Source organism: Papaver somniferum, chromosome 6 (genome assembly GCF_003573695.1).
Source record: "Papaver somniferum cultivar HN1 chromosome 6, ASM357369v1, whole genome shotgun sequence".
NCBI lineage: Eukaryota > Viridiplantae > Streptophyta > Magnoliopsida > Ranunculales > Papaveraceae > Papaver > Papaver somniferum.
The window spans coordinates 88,946,492-88,961,511 of NC_039363.1; the positions used below are offsets into that span (position 1 = coordinate 88,946,492).

The 15,020-nt window shown below is 41.8% G+C and overlaps 1 protein-coding gene across 1 annotated transcript; it reads left to right on the forward strand.

Moving 5' to 3' along the window:
• Positions 1-291: 291 nt before the first annotated feature.
• On the forward strand, positions 292-751 carry LOC113285838 (cytochrome c oxidase subunit 6b-3-like). The gene is made up of 2 exons (XM_026534585.1): positions 292-608; positions 698-751. The coding sequence occupies exons 1-2, from the start codon at positions 420-422 to the stop codon at positions 749-751; spliced, it is 243 nt and encodes an 80-aa protein (XP_026390370.1). The 5' UTR covers positions 292-419.
• The last annotated feature ends 14,269 nt before the right edge of the window (positions 752-15,020 follow it).

Below are 15,020 nucleotides of genomic sequence, written 5' to 3' on the forward strand. Positions count from 1 at the left end.
ATATTAGCAAGCATTCCAAGCCCGTGGCACCTGAGACTGATGACACCTCATTTCAGTGTATGTGACACGTATCTAAAAGTAATTGCCATGTGTATATACATAGTTCCCGGCGCCAGAGCAAAAATTAAATTTTTTAAGTCTAAAGCAAGATTATCAGATTATTGATCCCTGGATCGACTAACATTGTTTGATAGACAGAGAGAGAGAGATGGCGGATTCAAGCTTAGATTCACACGAGAGGATGAGAGGAAGAGATGTGAATAAAGTGGCAACAGGCCAGCAAGCTCCAAGACCAGTTCATGAATATGGTGAAATCACTCAAGCTCCACCTCAACCACCCGATGACTCCCCGATCATCAACGTAAGTATGCTACTAGTACTAATTAACACTCTAATTTCCGATTCATTCATGCATACATATGATTTTGCTGCAGGTTGATGAGTTGAAAACAGCTCCTTACGATTATCGTTTTCCTACCACTAACCAAACACGCTATTGCTACACTCGCTACATCGAATATCATAGGTGTATAAGAGCCAAGGGGAAGGATGCACCAGAGTGTGAGAAGTTTGCTCGCTATTATCGTTCACTGTGTCCATCTGAATGGGTAATTTAACAAATTTATTAATATATCATGTTCCGAAATCTGTGTCGATTATGCTCTATTTAGTTTTTAATTGTGTTCAAACTCTGCAGATTGAGAGGTGGAACGAACAATTGGAGAATGGCACGTTTCCTGGTCCTCTTTAGCTGACTAATTATTAAGCTTAGTCTTCAAAATACCTGGGTCTCCATGGTGGAGTGTACCGTAGTCTAGGTTTAATCGAGTAGTTATTGATCGGCTGGGAGGACATTTTCTAGTCCTTGGAAGGATGCACCAGAGTGTGAGAAGTTTGCTCGAAAGCTCTTTCTTAATAATCTCTTAAAAATGATTGCATTCCCACAGTGAGAACGGGCATCTGATCTTCCGCACTCTAAATGAGATACACGTTCGGGTTGATTAAAATTCGTTTGCCATATGGAATGAGCCGAAGAAATGAAGTGTTGATTAAAAAAAGGTGGTTGTTCAACTGGCTCGGCTCACCAGGCTGAGTTGGAACTGGGGCACATCGATTCGTGATCCTTCCACTGTCAAGAGCGCGAGGTGTTCGTTGCTCTGTGAAACCAGCCTGACGCGGTGCCCTCCGCTATAGTGATTGTGGACACACGAACTACGCGGGGTCTGCGTGCCCGCAATCAATTGTTAAAGTCTAAAGAGATTACGATGGTGATACCCTGATGTGGGTTCATTGGCTCAAAACCCACGGGTTTATCATGGTCTCCTCCAACTTCCCCGTGCGTAGCGATTATGCATGGGGTACAAATATAAAAGGAAAGCAACATATATAAGCAAATGCATGCGGAACTAGATGAATGTAAAGTGCTGAAATGTAAATAAGACCGAGGTTTACGTGGTTCAGCACTAAGGCCTACATCCACGGGGTTTGTTGTTCTACTATATTATTCACGGTTACACGAATAGTTGAATGACTTGGGGTTTACATATTTCTCTCCACTATGGGATTCCTTACCTTTGCTATTCTCTCTCTCTCTCTCCTGATGTTTTTTTTCCGATCCCCTTCCCCCTTTGTGGAGATTGGGTATTTATAAGGTAGGAACGTGGGACCCATCTCTGAAGACCGTTGGAACCTTATCTTCTAGTGTCTTGTGTCCATCACGCAGAGGTCTGCGTTTCCCCCTCGATCCCGCGGAGGCATCTTCGCTCGTTCCATAGGTCGGTCGACACGTGCACTGAGCAGAGTGTTTAATGCGGGTGGTTGAGGGGTCTGCTCGTGTCAGACAAGTGTCTTCTGCCCCTGTCAGTCCGTGTCAGCTGACTTTCTCTCCACCGTTGATCTTAGCTCCTCTTCTGGGGACGAGATAAAGCAACTCCTAGGGGTTTATTTGGTGTATACTCCACCGTTGACTTTCTCTCCACGATGTCTACTCCCCATTTTGCAAATGGCCACGGGCTATCGACAGAGTTTAACAATGTTGCCGGCGCGTGGATTTTTTTCGCGAAGCGCTGACATTCTTCGCATCGTCGGGACATCCTCGCAGCATCTTGTATCATGGTCGGCCAGTAATATCCTTGCGTTTTTTCCTTGTCAGCTAGTGATCTCATACCGCTATGATTCCCTGCGTCACCATAATGGATATCCGTTAGAATTCGATGCCCTTCTTTTCGGGATAAGCAGCGTAGTAATGGTCCGAGGAAAGATTTTCTATACAGGACCCCGTCCCGAAGATCGTATCTTCCCACTTTGGAGAGCGTCTTTCTAGCTTGCTTCCGATCCGCAGGTAGGCTTCCTTTGTCGAGGAATGCATGTATTGTCACCCTCCAGTCATCTTCATTGCTGAAATCTTCGTCTTGATTTGCTTTTGACAAGATTTCTTCATCAAAGTCGTTATGGATGTCTTCTCCTACTTGGTCTTCTATATATTCCTCCATCGTATCTTGATTGGTAGCGAAGGAGAATTGAGATGCAATCGAAGGCTCGTATACCCTTGCTATTTTAATACCTTCGGCATTTTTATCCCTCAACATGGATGATATGTATGCTAGGGCATCCGCATGCCTGAGGTCCCTTCTGCATAAGTGCCGCAACTTAATGTTCGGGATTTGTGAAGCCAATGTTTGGACCAATGCCATGTAAGCTGAAAGGGTGTCATCGTACACATTATATTCGAGCGCGATTTGCCGTATGACCAGCTGCGAATCACTTGTCAGCCTTACATCGGTTACCCCCATCTCTATTATTATACGTAGGGCATGTATGACAGCTTCGTATTCAACAATGTTATTGGTATGCTCTTTGAATTCCAATCTAAGTGCATGTATGATCCTTTCTCCAGTTGGGGTGATGATGACAATGCCTATTCCTGCCCCTTCCTTATTTTTAGATCCGTCGACGAAGACTTCCCATTGTCTATGACTCGTAGGTTCGAGGATATCCATTGGATCCTTGATTGCTTCCTCGGCTTCTGGTATTCCCTTGATCTCTTCGTCGTTGTCTAGAGGGAGGTCTGCTAAGAAATCTACCAGAACTTGGGACTTCTGAGAATGTTGAATTTCATGAATGATGTTGAATTGGTCCAGATGGGTGTTCCATTTGGCTATTCGACCCACTTTTCCTGTGCTTTTGAGGACTGCTTCCAATGGTGCTCTGCATGGTACCCTGACGAAGTGAGTTAGGAAGTAGGTTCTCAGTTTTTGGGTAGCCCATACCAGTGCGAGGATGAGTTGTTCAATCTTAGTATAATTTCTTTCCGCGGGATTGAGTGTCTTGCTGACGTAATAGATAGGCTGTTCTATCTTTGTATTGGTTTTGACTAATACCGCGCTGACTGCGTCCTCCGTTGCTGCTATGTACAGTGCCAAAACTTCGTCAGGGTCAGGTTTCTGCAGGATAGGGATCGAAGCTAGATGTTCTTTGATCTTTTGGAATGCTTCCTCGCAATCGGCGGTCCATTCGAACCTGCTCCCTTTCTTAAGAATATTGAAGAAATGTTTGCACTTGTCCGAAGACCGTGCAATAAATCTGCCTGACGCTGCTATGGACCCATTGAGCTTCTGCACTTCCTTTAGATTCTTTGGTGACGGCATCTCTACTATGGCTTGAATCTTAGCTGGGTCTACCTCGATGCCCCTTTTCGTCACCAGATAACCGAGGAACTTCCCTGAGGTGACACCGAAAGTACATTTCTCCGGATTTACTTTCATGTGATGCTGTCTCATTGCATTGAAAATATTCCTCAGGTCCTGGTGGTGATTTTTACGCAGCTTGCTTTTGACGAGCATGTCGTCCACGTAGACTTCTAGGGTTCCTCCAATCCATGGTTTGAAGATAGCATCGACCATCCTTTGGTATGTTGCCCCTCCGTTTCGGAGCCCGAAAGGCATTCTGGTATAGCAATAAAGGCCATGTGGTGTATAGAATGCTGTGTGTTGCTGATCTTCTTCTGCCAGGGCTACTTGGTTGTAACCAGAGTATCCGTCCATAAACGACAGCTCCTCGTACCCTTCAACTGCTTCAACCAGTTGATCTATGCTCGGCAGGGGATAGCTGTCCTTTGGACACGCCTTGTTGAGATTGGTAAAGTCGATGCATATTCTAACCCCTCCATTTTTCTTAGGAACAATGACCATGTTGGATATCCAGGTAGGATACTTGACTTCCTTGATAAATCCTGCGTCTAGTAGCTTCCGAAGTTCTGTTTCTACCGCCTCATGATATTCTGGAGCCACTTTTCGTATTTTCTGCCTGAACGGGGGTGTGCCCTGTTTGATGCGTAGTTCATGTTGGATTACTTTTGGGTCGATCCCTGGCATATCTCCTAACTTCCAGGCGAACACATCCGCATATTCCTTAAGTAATTTGGTTAAGGAGTGTTCTCTCCCTTCGCCCATGATGGTCCCGATTTTGACCCTCTTCGGGTCTTCTTCCGTTCCTATGTTGATTTCCTTAGTGGGTTCCACGGGTGTGAACATAGGCCTTGGGTTTCCGAGGACTGGGGCGCTCTTTAATTGCTATTTGGCGTGTTTCTGCTCTTTGTTGATTGTTGAGGTACTTGTTTCCGAGCCTCGGACATTACCCTCTTTCGTCAAGCCTTTTCCTGTGGTTTCCTTAAGGAATAGTTCCACGGCTTTCTCTTGCGTGGTTTCTTGATTTCTTACTCTTCGGATTTTTCGCTGTTCTTCTTGCTCGTTGTTGATATGATCCTGAGTGGCCTGGCATTCTCGTGTAGCGATTCGATCTCCCTTGATCTCCATAATTCCCTCGGGTGTTGGAAATCTGAGGTACTGGTGGTATGTTGCCGCAACTCCTTTGAGCTTGTGTACCCACTGTCGTCCAATAATGGCGTTGTAGGGGGAAGGGGTATCCACCACACTGAATCGGGTATCCAGTTTCATGGGCCCTGCGTTAACCTGTAACACAATGTCTCCCAAGGGCTTCGTGGCCGCTCCATTGAATCCGTAGATGGTGTGATAAGAGGTCATCAATTGTTCATCATGGAGCTTCATCCGCTTGAATGCGTCATAGAATAGGACATTCACAGAGCTTCCCCCGTCTATGAGGATCTTTTTGAGGTTACATCCCGCTATTGGTAATGTCAGGACCAAGGGATCGTTATGGTCTTCCATATCTTCTTCGATATCCTCGGCATCGAAGATGACAGGTAATTCCATCCATTTTTCATGTTCGTCCACTGTTATCCCATCGACCTTATATAACTCGCAGCGATCTTCGAATTGCTTCCGTAACCTTTTTCCAATCTGTGCTGTGAGCGAGGGTCCTGTGGCTTCGGAACACGAGATGGTGTTGATTGTTCGGTTTTCTTCCGGAAGTTGGACTGGTTTGGTTCGTTTGGATCTGTCCTCGGTAACCTCCTTCCGTATGTAATGTTTGAGCTCTCCCGCATCAATTAATTTTTGGATCATTATTTTAAGGTTCTTGCATTTTTCGGTTTGGTGTCCGTTGAAACAGTGATACTCACAGTAATCTTTAGACTTCTCGGATCTTGGGGGCTGCTTTCCCTTAGACCATGGCCATTCTAAGTTTTCCCTCCCTTTGATCTCCCGCAGGATACGAGCATAGCTAGCGTTGAGTTTCGTGTAAACTTGGTCTTCGAATTTTCGGTCGCCTGTTCTTCGTTCATCCCTCCGTTCCTTTCTATCTTCGTGAGGTCTCTCATCTGAGGAACCCCTTTTGGCCCCATTGGTTTGTTCTGCTGAATTGGTGCGGTGAGACCTCTGCGGATATGCCCTCGGGTTTTCCCGTTGAATTTCTTCAAGTCGAGCGTGCTTCTCGATAATTATTCGGAGATCGCCTTCTGTCTTGGGCACGCTCCCGTGAATTTCAACAAATAGGGGACTCATTCGGTCCAAGCCCCACTTATAGCAATTGATGCTTACCACTGGGTCCACGCTTCCTATGGCTTGGCAGATCCTATGCCATCTGTTTGTGTATTCCCTCGTGGTTTCCTTGTAGCCGATTGCTAGTGAAAAAAGCTTATCCATCCCCGTGTTTACAGTCTTGTTGTACATGTATGTTCTTAAGAATTTCTCTGCCAGTTGGTCGTATGAGTGTATGGAGTTTGGTGGCAGATTATCAAACCATGATAACGCCGATCCCTTCAAACTTGACGGGAAGTATCTACAGAATACGGCGTCGTTCTGTCCCCATCTCTCTAGGATGCGGTTGTAGTACCGAACATGTGCAGCAGGGTCGCTGGACCCATCATAGCATTCGAACGTCGGGACATGGCATTTCAGGGGAATAGGGGTGTTGGCCAAGCGATGCGTCAGGGGCGTGGAGTTAGCTTCTCTCATAACCTCTTCTAACCTTCCCCCTCCTTGTTTATTTTTCAATTGCCTGATCTCTGCCATCATCTCATCTCGCAGTTCCTCCATTGCGCGTTGGTGTTCTAAATTCTTCAGATCATTTCCGTTCGATTCTCCATCGTCATAATCCAGGTCGGATACGCTATGTCTCCTTGTCGCGTCTTCATTAGTCGCTAGGACGACTCTGCAGTCTTGGTTTGGCTCTGGTGCTTTGGAGCTTGCTTCATCAAGTTGTTGGTTGGTCTTTGTGCTTAGAGCAATCCGCTCCTTTAAATCTTGATTTTCTCTGGCCAAAAGTGCTACAGCTTCTGCGTAAACCTGTTGGTTCCTTCTCAGTTCCTCGAGCTCAGCCATTAGTTGGTGTGATTGGTTGGACCCCTGATTGGGAGTCCCCGCACGTGCCGCTACAGCCGTGGCGCCGCCCTCCTCCATGGTCTGTACTAAAGGTGGAAGGGGTTCAACTTCTGTTGCTGGTGTTTCCAAATTGGAGTGAGCGCCCCTCTGCGGTGCCCGAGCCGCCGGTATGGTTTGATTCTGGTTATTTGTTAGCGGCATTCCAAAGGTTAGCAGATGCGCGGGTTGGAATGTTCTGGATTCATCCACCCTTTCCCTTGGTTGGTTAAGTTGACTCATGGCGAAGGTATTGCTAGCCTCCGCAGCCTTCGGGACTACCACGGCTTCCCCGTATTTTATCGTTGCTGCTCTGAGAGCCGCCATTGCAACAGAATTAGCGTTCATGGGTGAAGTGATTTCAGTGGTATCCTGCCTTCGATTGGTCATTTTAGTTTTATCTCCTTTCTGCTTGCTTCGGGTGATGATCGGGGTTGTCCGGGGTGTTTCTTTTGACAAAGCTTTGGATTTTCCTGCTTCCTGCGTCTTCTCCATCACGTGCCTTTTTGTTGACGAAATCTAGCGTAAACTCGCCTTCTTTACTCACAACACGTTCTCTCTGTATAAATTTATTCAAACAGAAACGGGAATATCCGCGTGAAGCGGGTTAGTTGTCGAAATACAATTTTTCAAAAGCGGGTTTATTAAAGGCGATCTTTAGTATATAAAAAAAAACTATGAAAATTGTAAATCCGACGGATTAGGACAATAACCCATGCTCGGAACACTAACTCTTATCGAAGGCAAAAAGTGGGGTTTGAATATAATACTGTTGACGAATGATCTATACAGTCAGAGCTGATAAAATCGGAGCAATCGTATGCCAAATTAGAATGAAATCACAGGACAAGATAAATCTTTTACCGGGACGAAGTCCCTGTTTCTAGCGCCAAATTGTGGACACACGAACTACGCGGGGTCTGCGTGCCCGCAATCAATTGTTAAAGTCTAAAGAGATTACGATGGTGATACCCTGATGTGGGTTCATTGGCTCAAAACCCACGGGTTTATCATGGCCTCCTCCAACTTCCCCGTGCGTAGCGATTATGCATGGGGTACAAATATAAAAGGAAAGCAACATATATAAGCAAATGCATGCGGAACTAGATGAATGTAAAGTGCTGAAATGTAAATAAGACCGAGGTTTACGTGGTTCAACACTAAGGCCTACATCCACGGGGTTTGTTGTTCTACTATATTATTCACGGTTACACGAATAGTTGAATGACTTGGGGTTTACATATTTCTCTCCACTATGGGATTCCTTACCTTTGCTATTCTCTCTCTCTCTCTCCTGATGTTTTTTTCCGATCCCCTTCCCCCTTTGTGGAGATTGGGTATTTATAAGGTAGGAACGTGGGACCCATCTCTGAAGACCGTTGGAACCTTATCTTCTAGTGTCTTGTGTCCATCACGCAGAGGTCTGCGTTTCCCCCTCGATCCCGCGGAGGCATCTTCGCTCGTTCCATAGGTCGGTCGACACGTGCACTGAGCAGAGTGTTTAATGCGGGTGGTTGAGGGGTCTGCTCGTGTCAGACAAGTGTCTTCTGCCCCTGTCAGTCCGTGTCAGCTGACTTTCTCTCCACCGTTGAGTTTATTTGGTGCCTTCGCGACGCATCGTGTTTTGATGTCTTGGCTTGCATGCTTTCCACGTACCTTTCTGTATACACGTGTCCGATAGTGAGATATATGTGTACACAGTGATCACACATCCCAGGCCTACGCCTGGACAGTGCAACCAACTCCCAACTTGGAACGGGCGAGTCAACATATTGTGCACACCAGCACCTACCAGGTGAAACCCGGACCAGTGTTCAACCATCTTAATGTCCCCACTCGGGTTACAAGCTCGCGCGATCAAGCTCGACGTTCATTTCTCAAATCTTGAGATCTAAATATCAACTACAGTTTTCATTTTTGAGGGATGTGGGACTAAATCCTTCTCTTTTGCACGTTCTTTCACAACGGTGGAAAACATCACGAACTATAATGGGCTTGAAGCCCAACCTAAACAAAAGAGAAAGAAAAAGGGGATCACAAAAGAAAAAGATTACATGACCCTTGCGTACTCACAAAAGAACATCCTTCTCCGAATCCTCCTCTGCAACAGAGCTTGGAGTGAACACCTGGAACTCCTCCGATTCATGCAATAAACAGACATCTTGCCATCAGCAACATTTAATGGACATATTCACTGTATATATCATCTTTACCTCAAAAACAAAAAGTCTCCAAAGAATTGCCAACAAAATATGTCTCAGTTTTGAATTCAACACAATTTTACAAGAAGCACTACCCGTTTTACTTGAAGGGGGTTGGAATTTCATTGCTTTCCGGTGAGATTCTTCTGAACCGAATTGAATGCTGATTTTTATGCTTCATGAGTGGGATAGCAACCAGTCGGTATTAGTATTGAGGATGAAAAAAAAAAAAACTCGACTGACTAAAGATAATGCATAACAGCTTATGAAGCTCTACTCTAGGGTTTAGAAACCTTAAAAACACAAACAGATTTTTCTTGACACACAATTCTCGGTCCTTCCATATATATATATAACAGCTTTAGCTCGCAAGACCGATGTTTTCGTAACACGGCAACTTACCTATTTGATTAGCCTAGCGCCGAAACGGTAGGAACTCAAACATTATAGCCTGGTTTTCGTGGAGTTGTAGAAGTCTGCAATGGCAAGGGATCATTCCAAGGCCGTGGCACCTGAGAGGGATGACACCTCATTTAAGTGTGTAAGCGACACGTATACAAAAATATTTCCATGTGTACAAATAATCATCGAATTAATATATTTTAAATATTCGTCCTTAATCACAGATTATCATCAATAATATGGTAACAAGTATGCTTAGTTTCCCTCAAGATTCCTTATCACTGAATAACATGTACACTTAGCTATCATATTTTATCCTTCTGAGCCACCAAGAAATACGCTTTCAAGGTGTAGTACATTCGAATGCTATAGGATTGGTGAGTCCAGATTTGATCCTAGCAATTAAACTTAGTACATTGGGTTCACTTGTTAGTATTTATACACGTGATTTCTCCACAGAATTCTTGTGCAGAGTCTCACGTTTTCTACTTGTGAAATGAGTTATTCAACGATTACGAATATCCTAACTCTTTACTAGCAATAGATCAATCAAGAAATCAACTTTATGGGCCACTTAAAATAATTAATCAATCAACCATAAACATTCATCATAGTAAAATCTAACGATAATCATGTGAAAAAATCAAAATAGATTCATATAATGAATCAAATCATATTTGGAACTTAGAATTTATCCTCTATCAAATAGGTAGATTTAGTAAAACCCATGATATACATATAACACGAGCAACGGGAAATAGATGCGATGATCTCCGAAACCCTAACTTTTGCTCATTACCTTTTTTTCTGCTCTTAAAAACCTTGATAAAACGTGTCTTAAGAAGTCTTATATGCTTCCTTAAATATCCCTAATAACAATCCTAGGGTTTAAGGTTACTTCAAGCAAAGTTTTATCACTTTTAAATTTATTTTTAACTTTTTTTTATCAGGGACCGATCCTGGGATGAATGATCTAGTATCAATAAAAATTGTTCCTCCCATAATTTTCTCAGACAAACTCGGAATGACCCCATTATTTTTTCGTTGGCTTTGTCTCTTCAATATACAACATAGATAAGAATACTTATAAGTTCGATCGAATTACACTTTGTCTTTGGTTCATCTTGACTTCTATATAATTTTAGCATTCTTTTAGCTCTTTTTTGGATGATTCTACGTACCTGGGACAAACAAAGGAAAATAAAAAAATAATAAAAGGTAATATGCAAGAAATATAGCAAATATAAGCATGAAATTGGTATCAAACATATATTAAAATTTACATTTATGATTTCTCACATGGTCCCTTGTAGTAAACTCCTGGAAGTCTGCAACTGCGTCAACATAGGATTTGTATGTGAGATAATCAAATGGTAAAAAAAATAAAAATACAATAACTACTCTCTTGAATTAGTTGCAGAGGACTCACATCCCCTCCGACTTGGTTCCTCATTTCCCTAGAACTTTTTCTCAACAAGTGTGCAAGGTCTTCACTACCCCAAAATTAATCAAAAACTTTGTTTAGTGGTTCCACTAACTGTATACAGTTGATGAAAATGAGAGCGTACCAAGTACACCACCAACTTCTTCGTTTGATAGGAGTACGAATTTTCCTAGTACTTTTTAATAATTTTGTTAACGAGGAAAACTGCACCTGCAGAAAAACCTCGGGATCTCGTCCAGTTTTAAAAACCACATTGTATTAAACCGCTAAAGACACTAGCCTACTATCATACTTCAGACTGGAATGTAGTTGAGACCGTAAACCTCCAAGAAATTCAGCGTAGTCGTGCTCCTTACGCCTCTTGAACCTCACAAGATATTGCGTACTTGATTCTCTTAGATGACGTCTTTTACAGCCTAAAATTTGCTTCAATCTCAGTCAAAACTTTTGATACCTATCTTCCTCTAATAGACAAGCATATTTGATTTCTCTTTTGATCTAGGTTTAGCAATTTGTTTGTAATAGACAAAGTTCAACAAACCTTATGAATCTGAAATACTTACATTAGTTAGCTGGGAAGCCTGGATTACTAAGCACATCTCAAGAACAATCCAAAAAAAATCAAAAAAGAGTTTAGACGTCTATATTGATGAATCACAAAGTCTGAGATGAAGAAAATTTTGTGATTTTATCTACCTCGCTCCTTATCTAAGATACAAAAACCTAAAACATCAATAATAACAAGCTCTGAATACACAAATTATCAGGTAGAAGATAGTACAATTGGGCTTCACGAATCCTTAAGTGAAGTCTTCAAAGTTGTAACCTAATTATGTTTCTCAGAAAAAACATATGTTATAGAGGACGACTCTCGCTTAGCAATTAGGACACAACAGTGTTTCTCAGAGAAAACATGTGTCTGAGATTAAAAGATTATGTAGCAACAGTTTCTCGATTTATAAATTTTCAAGGCTTTAGGTATCTTTGAATTCAAGTTAGGTGTGCTTGGAATTCAAGCAAATCTTTTCTTAGTTTAGATGAAATTCTTATTAGGAATTCATGTAGGCATGTGAAAGTACTCCTTGAAATTACACAGAAGGATATGCATTATGGTCCAAGGTTCTGGAACTGTGCACAATGATGGTTCCTATCGTCTAACTAACCTTTGACTTACAAGCACATAATGTTGTTTAACAATATTTAAGACTTCATTAACGATCCCCAAACACAAATTTATTTTGTGAATAAAGGTTTTCTTACAAATGTCTATGAAAATCGTAGAAAAGCCGAACATAAACATAGAGAATAGTCCTATGATGGTTCGCAAAATCAAGGCACAGGGGTTTTCAAACCTTGGAAGTTCGCAAAAGTCAGACCACAAGGGTTTGCAAACTTTCGCATTTCGTGAAAATCAGATGGTAAGGGTTTGCAAACATACATAATTCCCGAACTTAGATGTAAAGGGTTTGCAAACCAGGTTTGCGTAACTTTATAGTTTGCGGAATTCAGACTGACTTATTTAGAACATATAAATACGTTTATCTATCGTCAAACAGTTCTTTTACTCATATAATTAATTTGAGACATTCCCAATGCCATAAACAGTATGCACTGCTGCTTGGGAAGTTTTAATCTGTTAGCTAGAGTTTTAGAAAGGATATTATAAATAAAGTTACAAAGTCCTATGGGTCTGTATTGGGAGACCAACTCAGCTAGAGGGACTTTGGGGATAAGAGCTATGTTAGCATGATTAAAACTTTAGCAACATTTTCAGTTTTGAAGCAAGTTTGAGTCATGTCAACAACAGCTTCTCCCACAATGTCCCAATATTTTTGATAGAACATATCAGTAAAACCTTCAGGGCCAGGGGCTTTTTTACCACCCATTTGGAAAACAACATTTTTAATCTCCTCCGCAGTGAGGGGAGAGTTTATATAAGAATTATCATTCTCAAAAAATTTAACAGGAAGATCAAGAAGGATTTCATCCTGGAATTGTTGGGGGTGTGAAGAGTACAAATTTTTGAAATGGTCAATAAAAGATGTGTTAATGCTATGTCTATCAGTTAGAATAGTACCAACATCATTTTTAATCCAACTAATATCATTTCTCTTTCTCCTGAAAAGGGTGACTCTATGAAAATATGGTGAATTTATATCACCTTCCATGAGCCAAACCTCTCTGGATTTATCTTTCCAATAGAGTTCTTCCAAATTGTAGAGATATTCCAATCTAACTTTGAGTCTAGAGATGGCTTTACAATCTGTAGGATCTATGGTTTGGGTATCACCAAGTTCCCTCCTAGTAGTAGAAATATTAGTTTGGATATTTCCAAAGGAAGACTTGTTCCAATCACGAAGACCTTTTTTTGTATTTAAAGGTTTTGCTTTGAGCTTATAGGCAGTGGATCCCACCACATTAACAAACCAAGAGTTGGCAATAATATCTCTACAAGTGGGATCCTCTACCCACATAGCCATGAAATGAAAAGGCCTAGGCATGCAAACATCATCGTAGTTAAAACCAATATGCGTAGGACAATGATCAGAAGAATCTCTGGACAAATTATTAACACACAGTTTAGGGAACAAAGTTTCAGCAATGGGATTAATAAGACACCTAACAAGACGTTCAAGAATAAGATCAGGACCTTGTTGCATATTAGACCAAGTAAATATAGGGCCAGAGAAACCAGGATCATGCAAATCAAAAGTATCACAAAAATTTCTGAGATTGAGAAAGTCAGAATCATCAACTTCTAAGCCACCATTTTTATCCTTAGTACCTAGCAGAGCATTAAAGTCACATATAAAGAAAACAGGTTCGTCTAAAGGTGGTTTAGGTAACTGACATTGATCTTCCCAAAAAGCTTGTCTAAGACCGCTATTAGGTTCACCATATATGAAATGTAAGTGACACACTTTGGAGTGGATAATATCAGTAGTAGTAACATAAATGCCCCTCAAACTAGAAGATAGAACATTGAGTTGAATTTCCTTATTCCAAGCAAGGACAAGACCACCACTTCTACTAATACTTGGGACATTAAAAGTGCAAGGGAATCCAAATTTTTTTATTCTTCTAGCAGACAAGTCTTTATTCATCTTGGTTTCCGATATAAAGATAATATTAGGGTTAATGTTTCTACACAACAAGTTAAGTTCCTTACTAGTTGTTTTCTTACCCAATCCTCTAATATTCCATCCAAGCACATTCATATTATTAACAGGAAAAGGATTGGCATTTATAGCAGTATTAGTGGGATCAATAATAGGGGAGAAGGATTTGAGTTTACCTGAGTGGTGGATGCAGAACCAACATCAAGAGCAGAATTATTAGAACCACCAATTTGATTAGTCTCTTAGGTAGAACCGAGATTCAGAGAAGAAGCCTCATGAAGGGAATCATTGCGGACACCATCGTTGCTTGGAGTATCATCAACAGGAACATTAAAGCTACCATAGGGGTCAACCAGAGAATGGGTATTGAGAGTATAATTGGAGAGGTTAATGGCAGGGAGATCTCCCAATTTGGTAATAGGAGGACAAAGAGTTGAATAATCAGGTTCAGACACATCTGATTGATTTGGGATTACTACAATGCTATCTAAAGTAGAGTTACTAGCTCTGGTACGTTTTCTCAAATCAGCTCTTGGGTTAATTTTCCTTTTAAGGTTGGACAAAACATCATGCTCCGCAGCAGCATAAATAACTTCTTCTCGAGAAATAGCAGGTTGGTTTGTCGGAGCAGACGCCGTTTTGAACCTTCTGGACGAGTTGGTGGTTCGAATCGGACCCCAATTTAACGATTCAGAAGGGATGCTTGAATTTTGAACTGTGACATTCTGGGTTGTAACTTGTTTAAATATGATTGGAATCTCGTTTTTCAGAAGAGGAGAGCTCTGTTGGACAGGCCCAACATCAAAAATCTTCAAAGCAGTGGATCGATTAACAAATGGGCCCATCTGGAAATTATTAGCTACTCCTTTTTGAGTCACATTCTCGGAACTTTGAGCTAATACCTTAGCTTTACCTTTGGTACTATCATGATCAATAACATCATCAACTTGAGTTTCATGTACTACTTCAGCTAGAGACATGATGGTATCTTGAATCACCAGATTGGAATTTGGTAGAGAAAGTTGAGCATCTTGATCTCTTGGCATCATTAACTTCGAGACAGCAGGGAGAACATATT

Coding starts and splice junctions, on each gene's coding strand:
- LOC113285838 (XM_026534585.1), top strand. CDS start 420: ATGATTTTGCTGCAGGTTGATGAGTTGAAAACAGCTCCTTACGATTAT. Junction 609..697: donor CACTGTGTCCATCTGAATGG/GTAATTTAACAA, acceptor CAAACTCTGCAG/ATTGAGAGGTGGAACGAACA.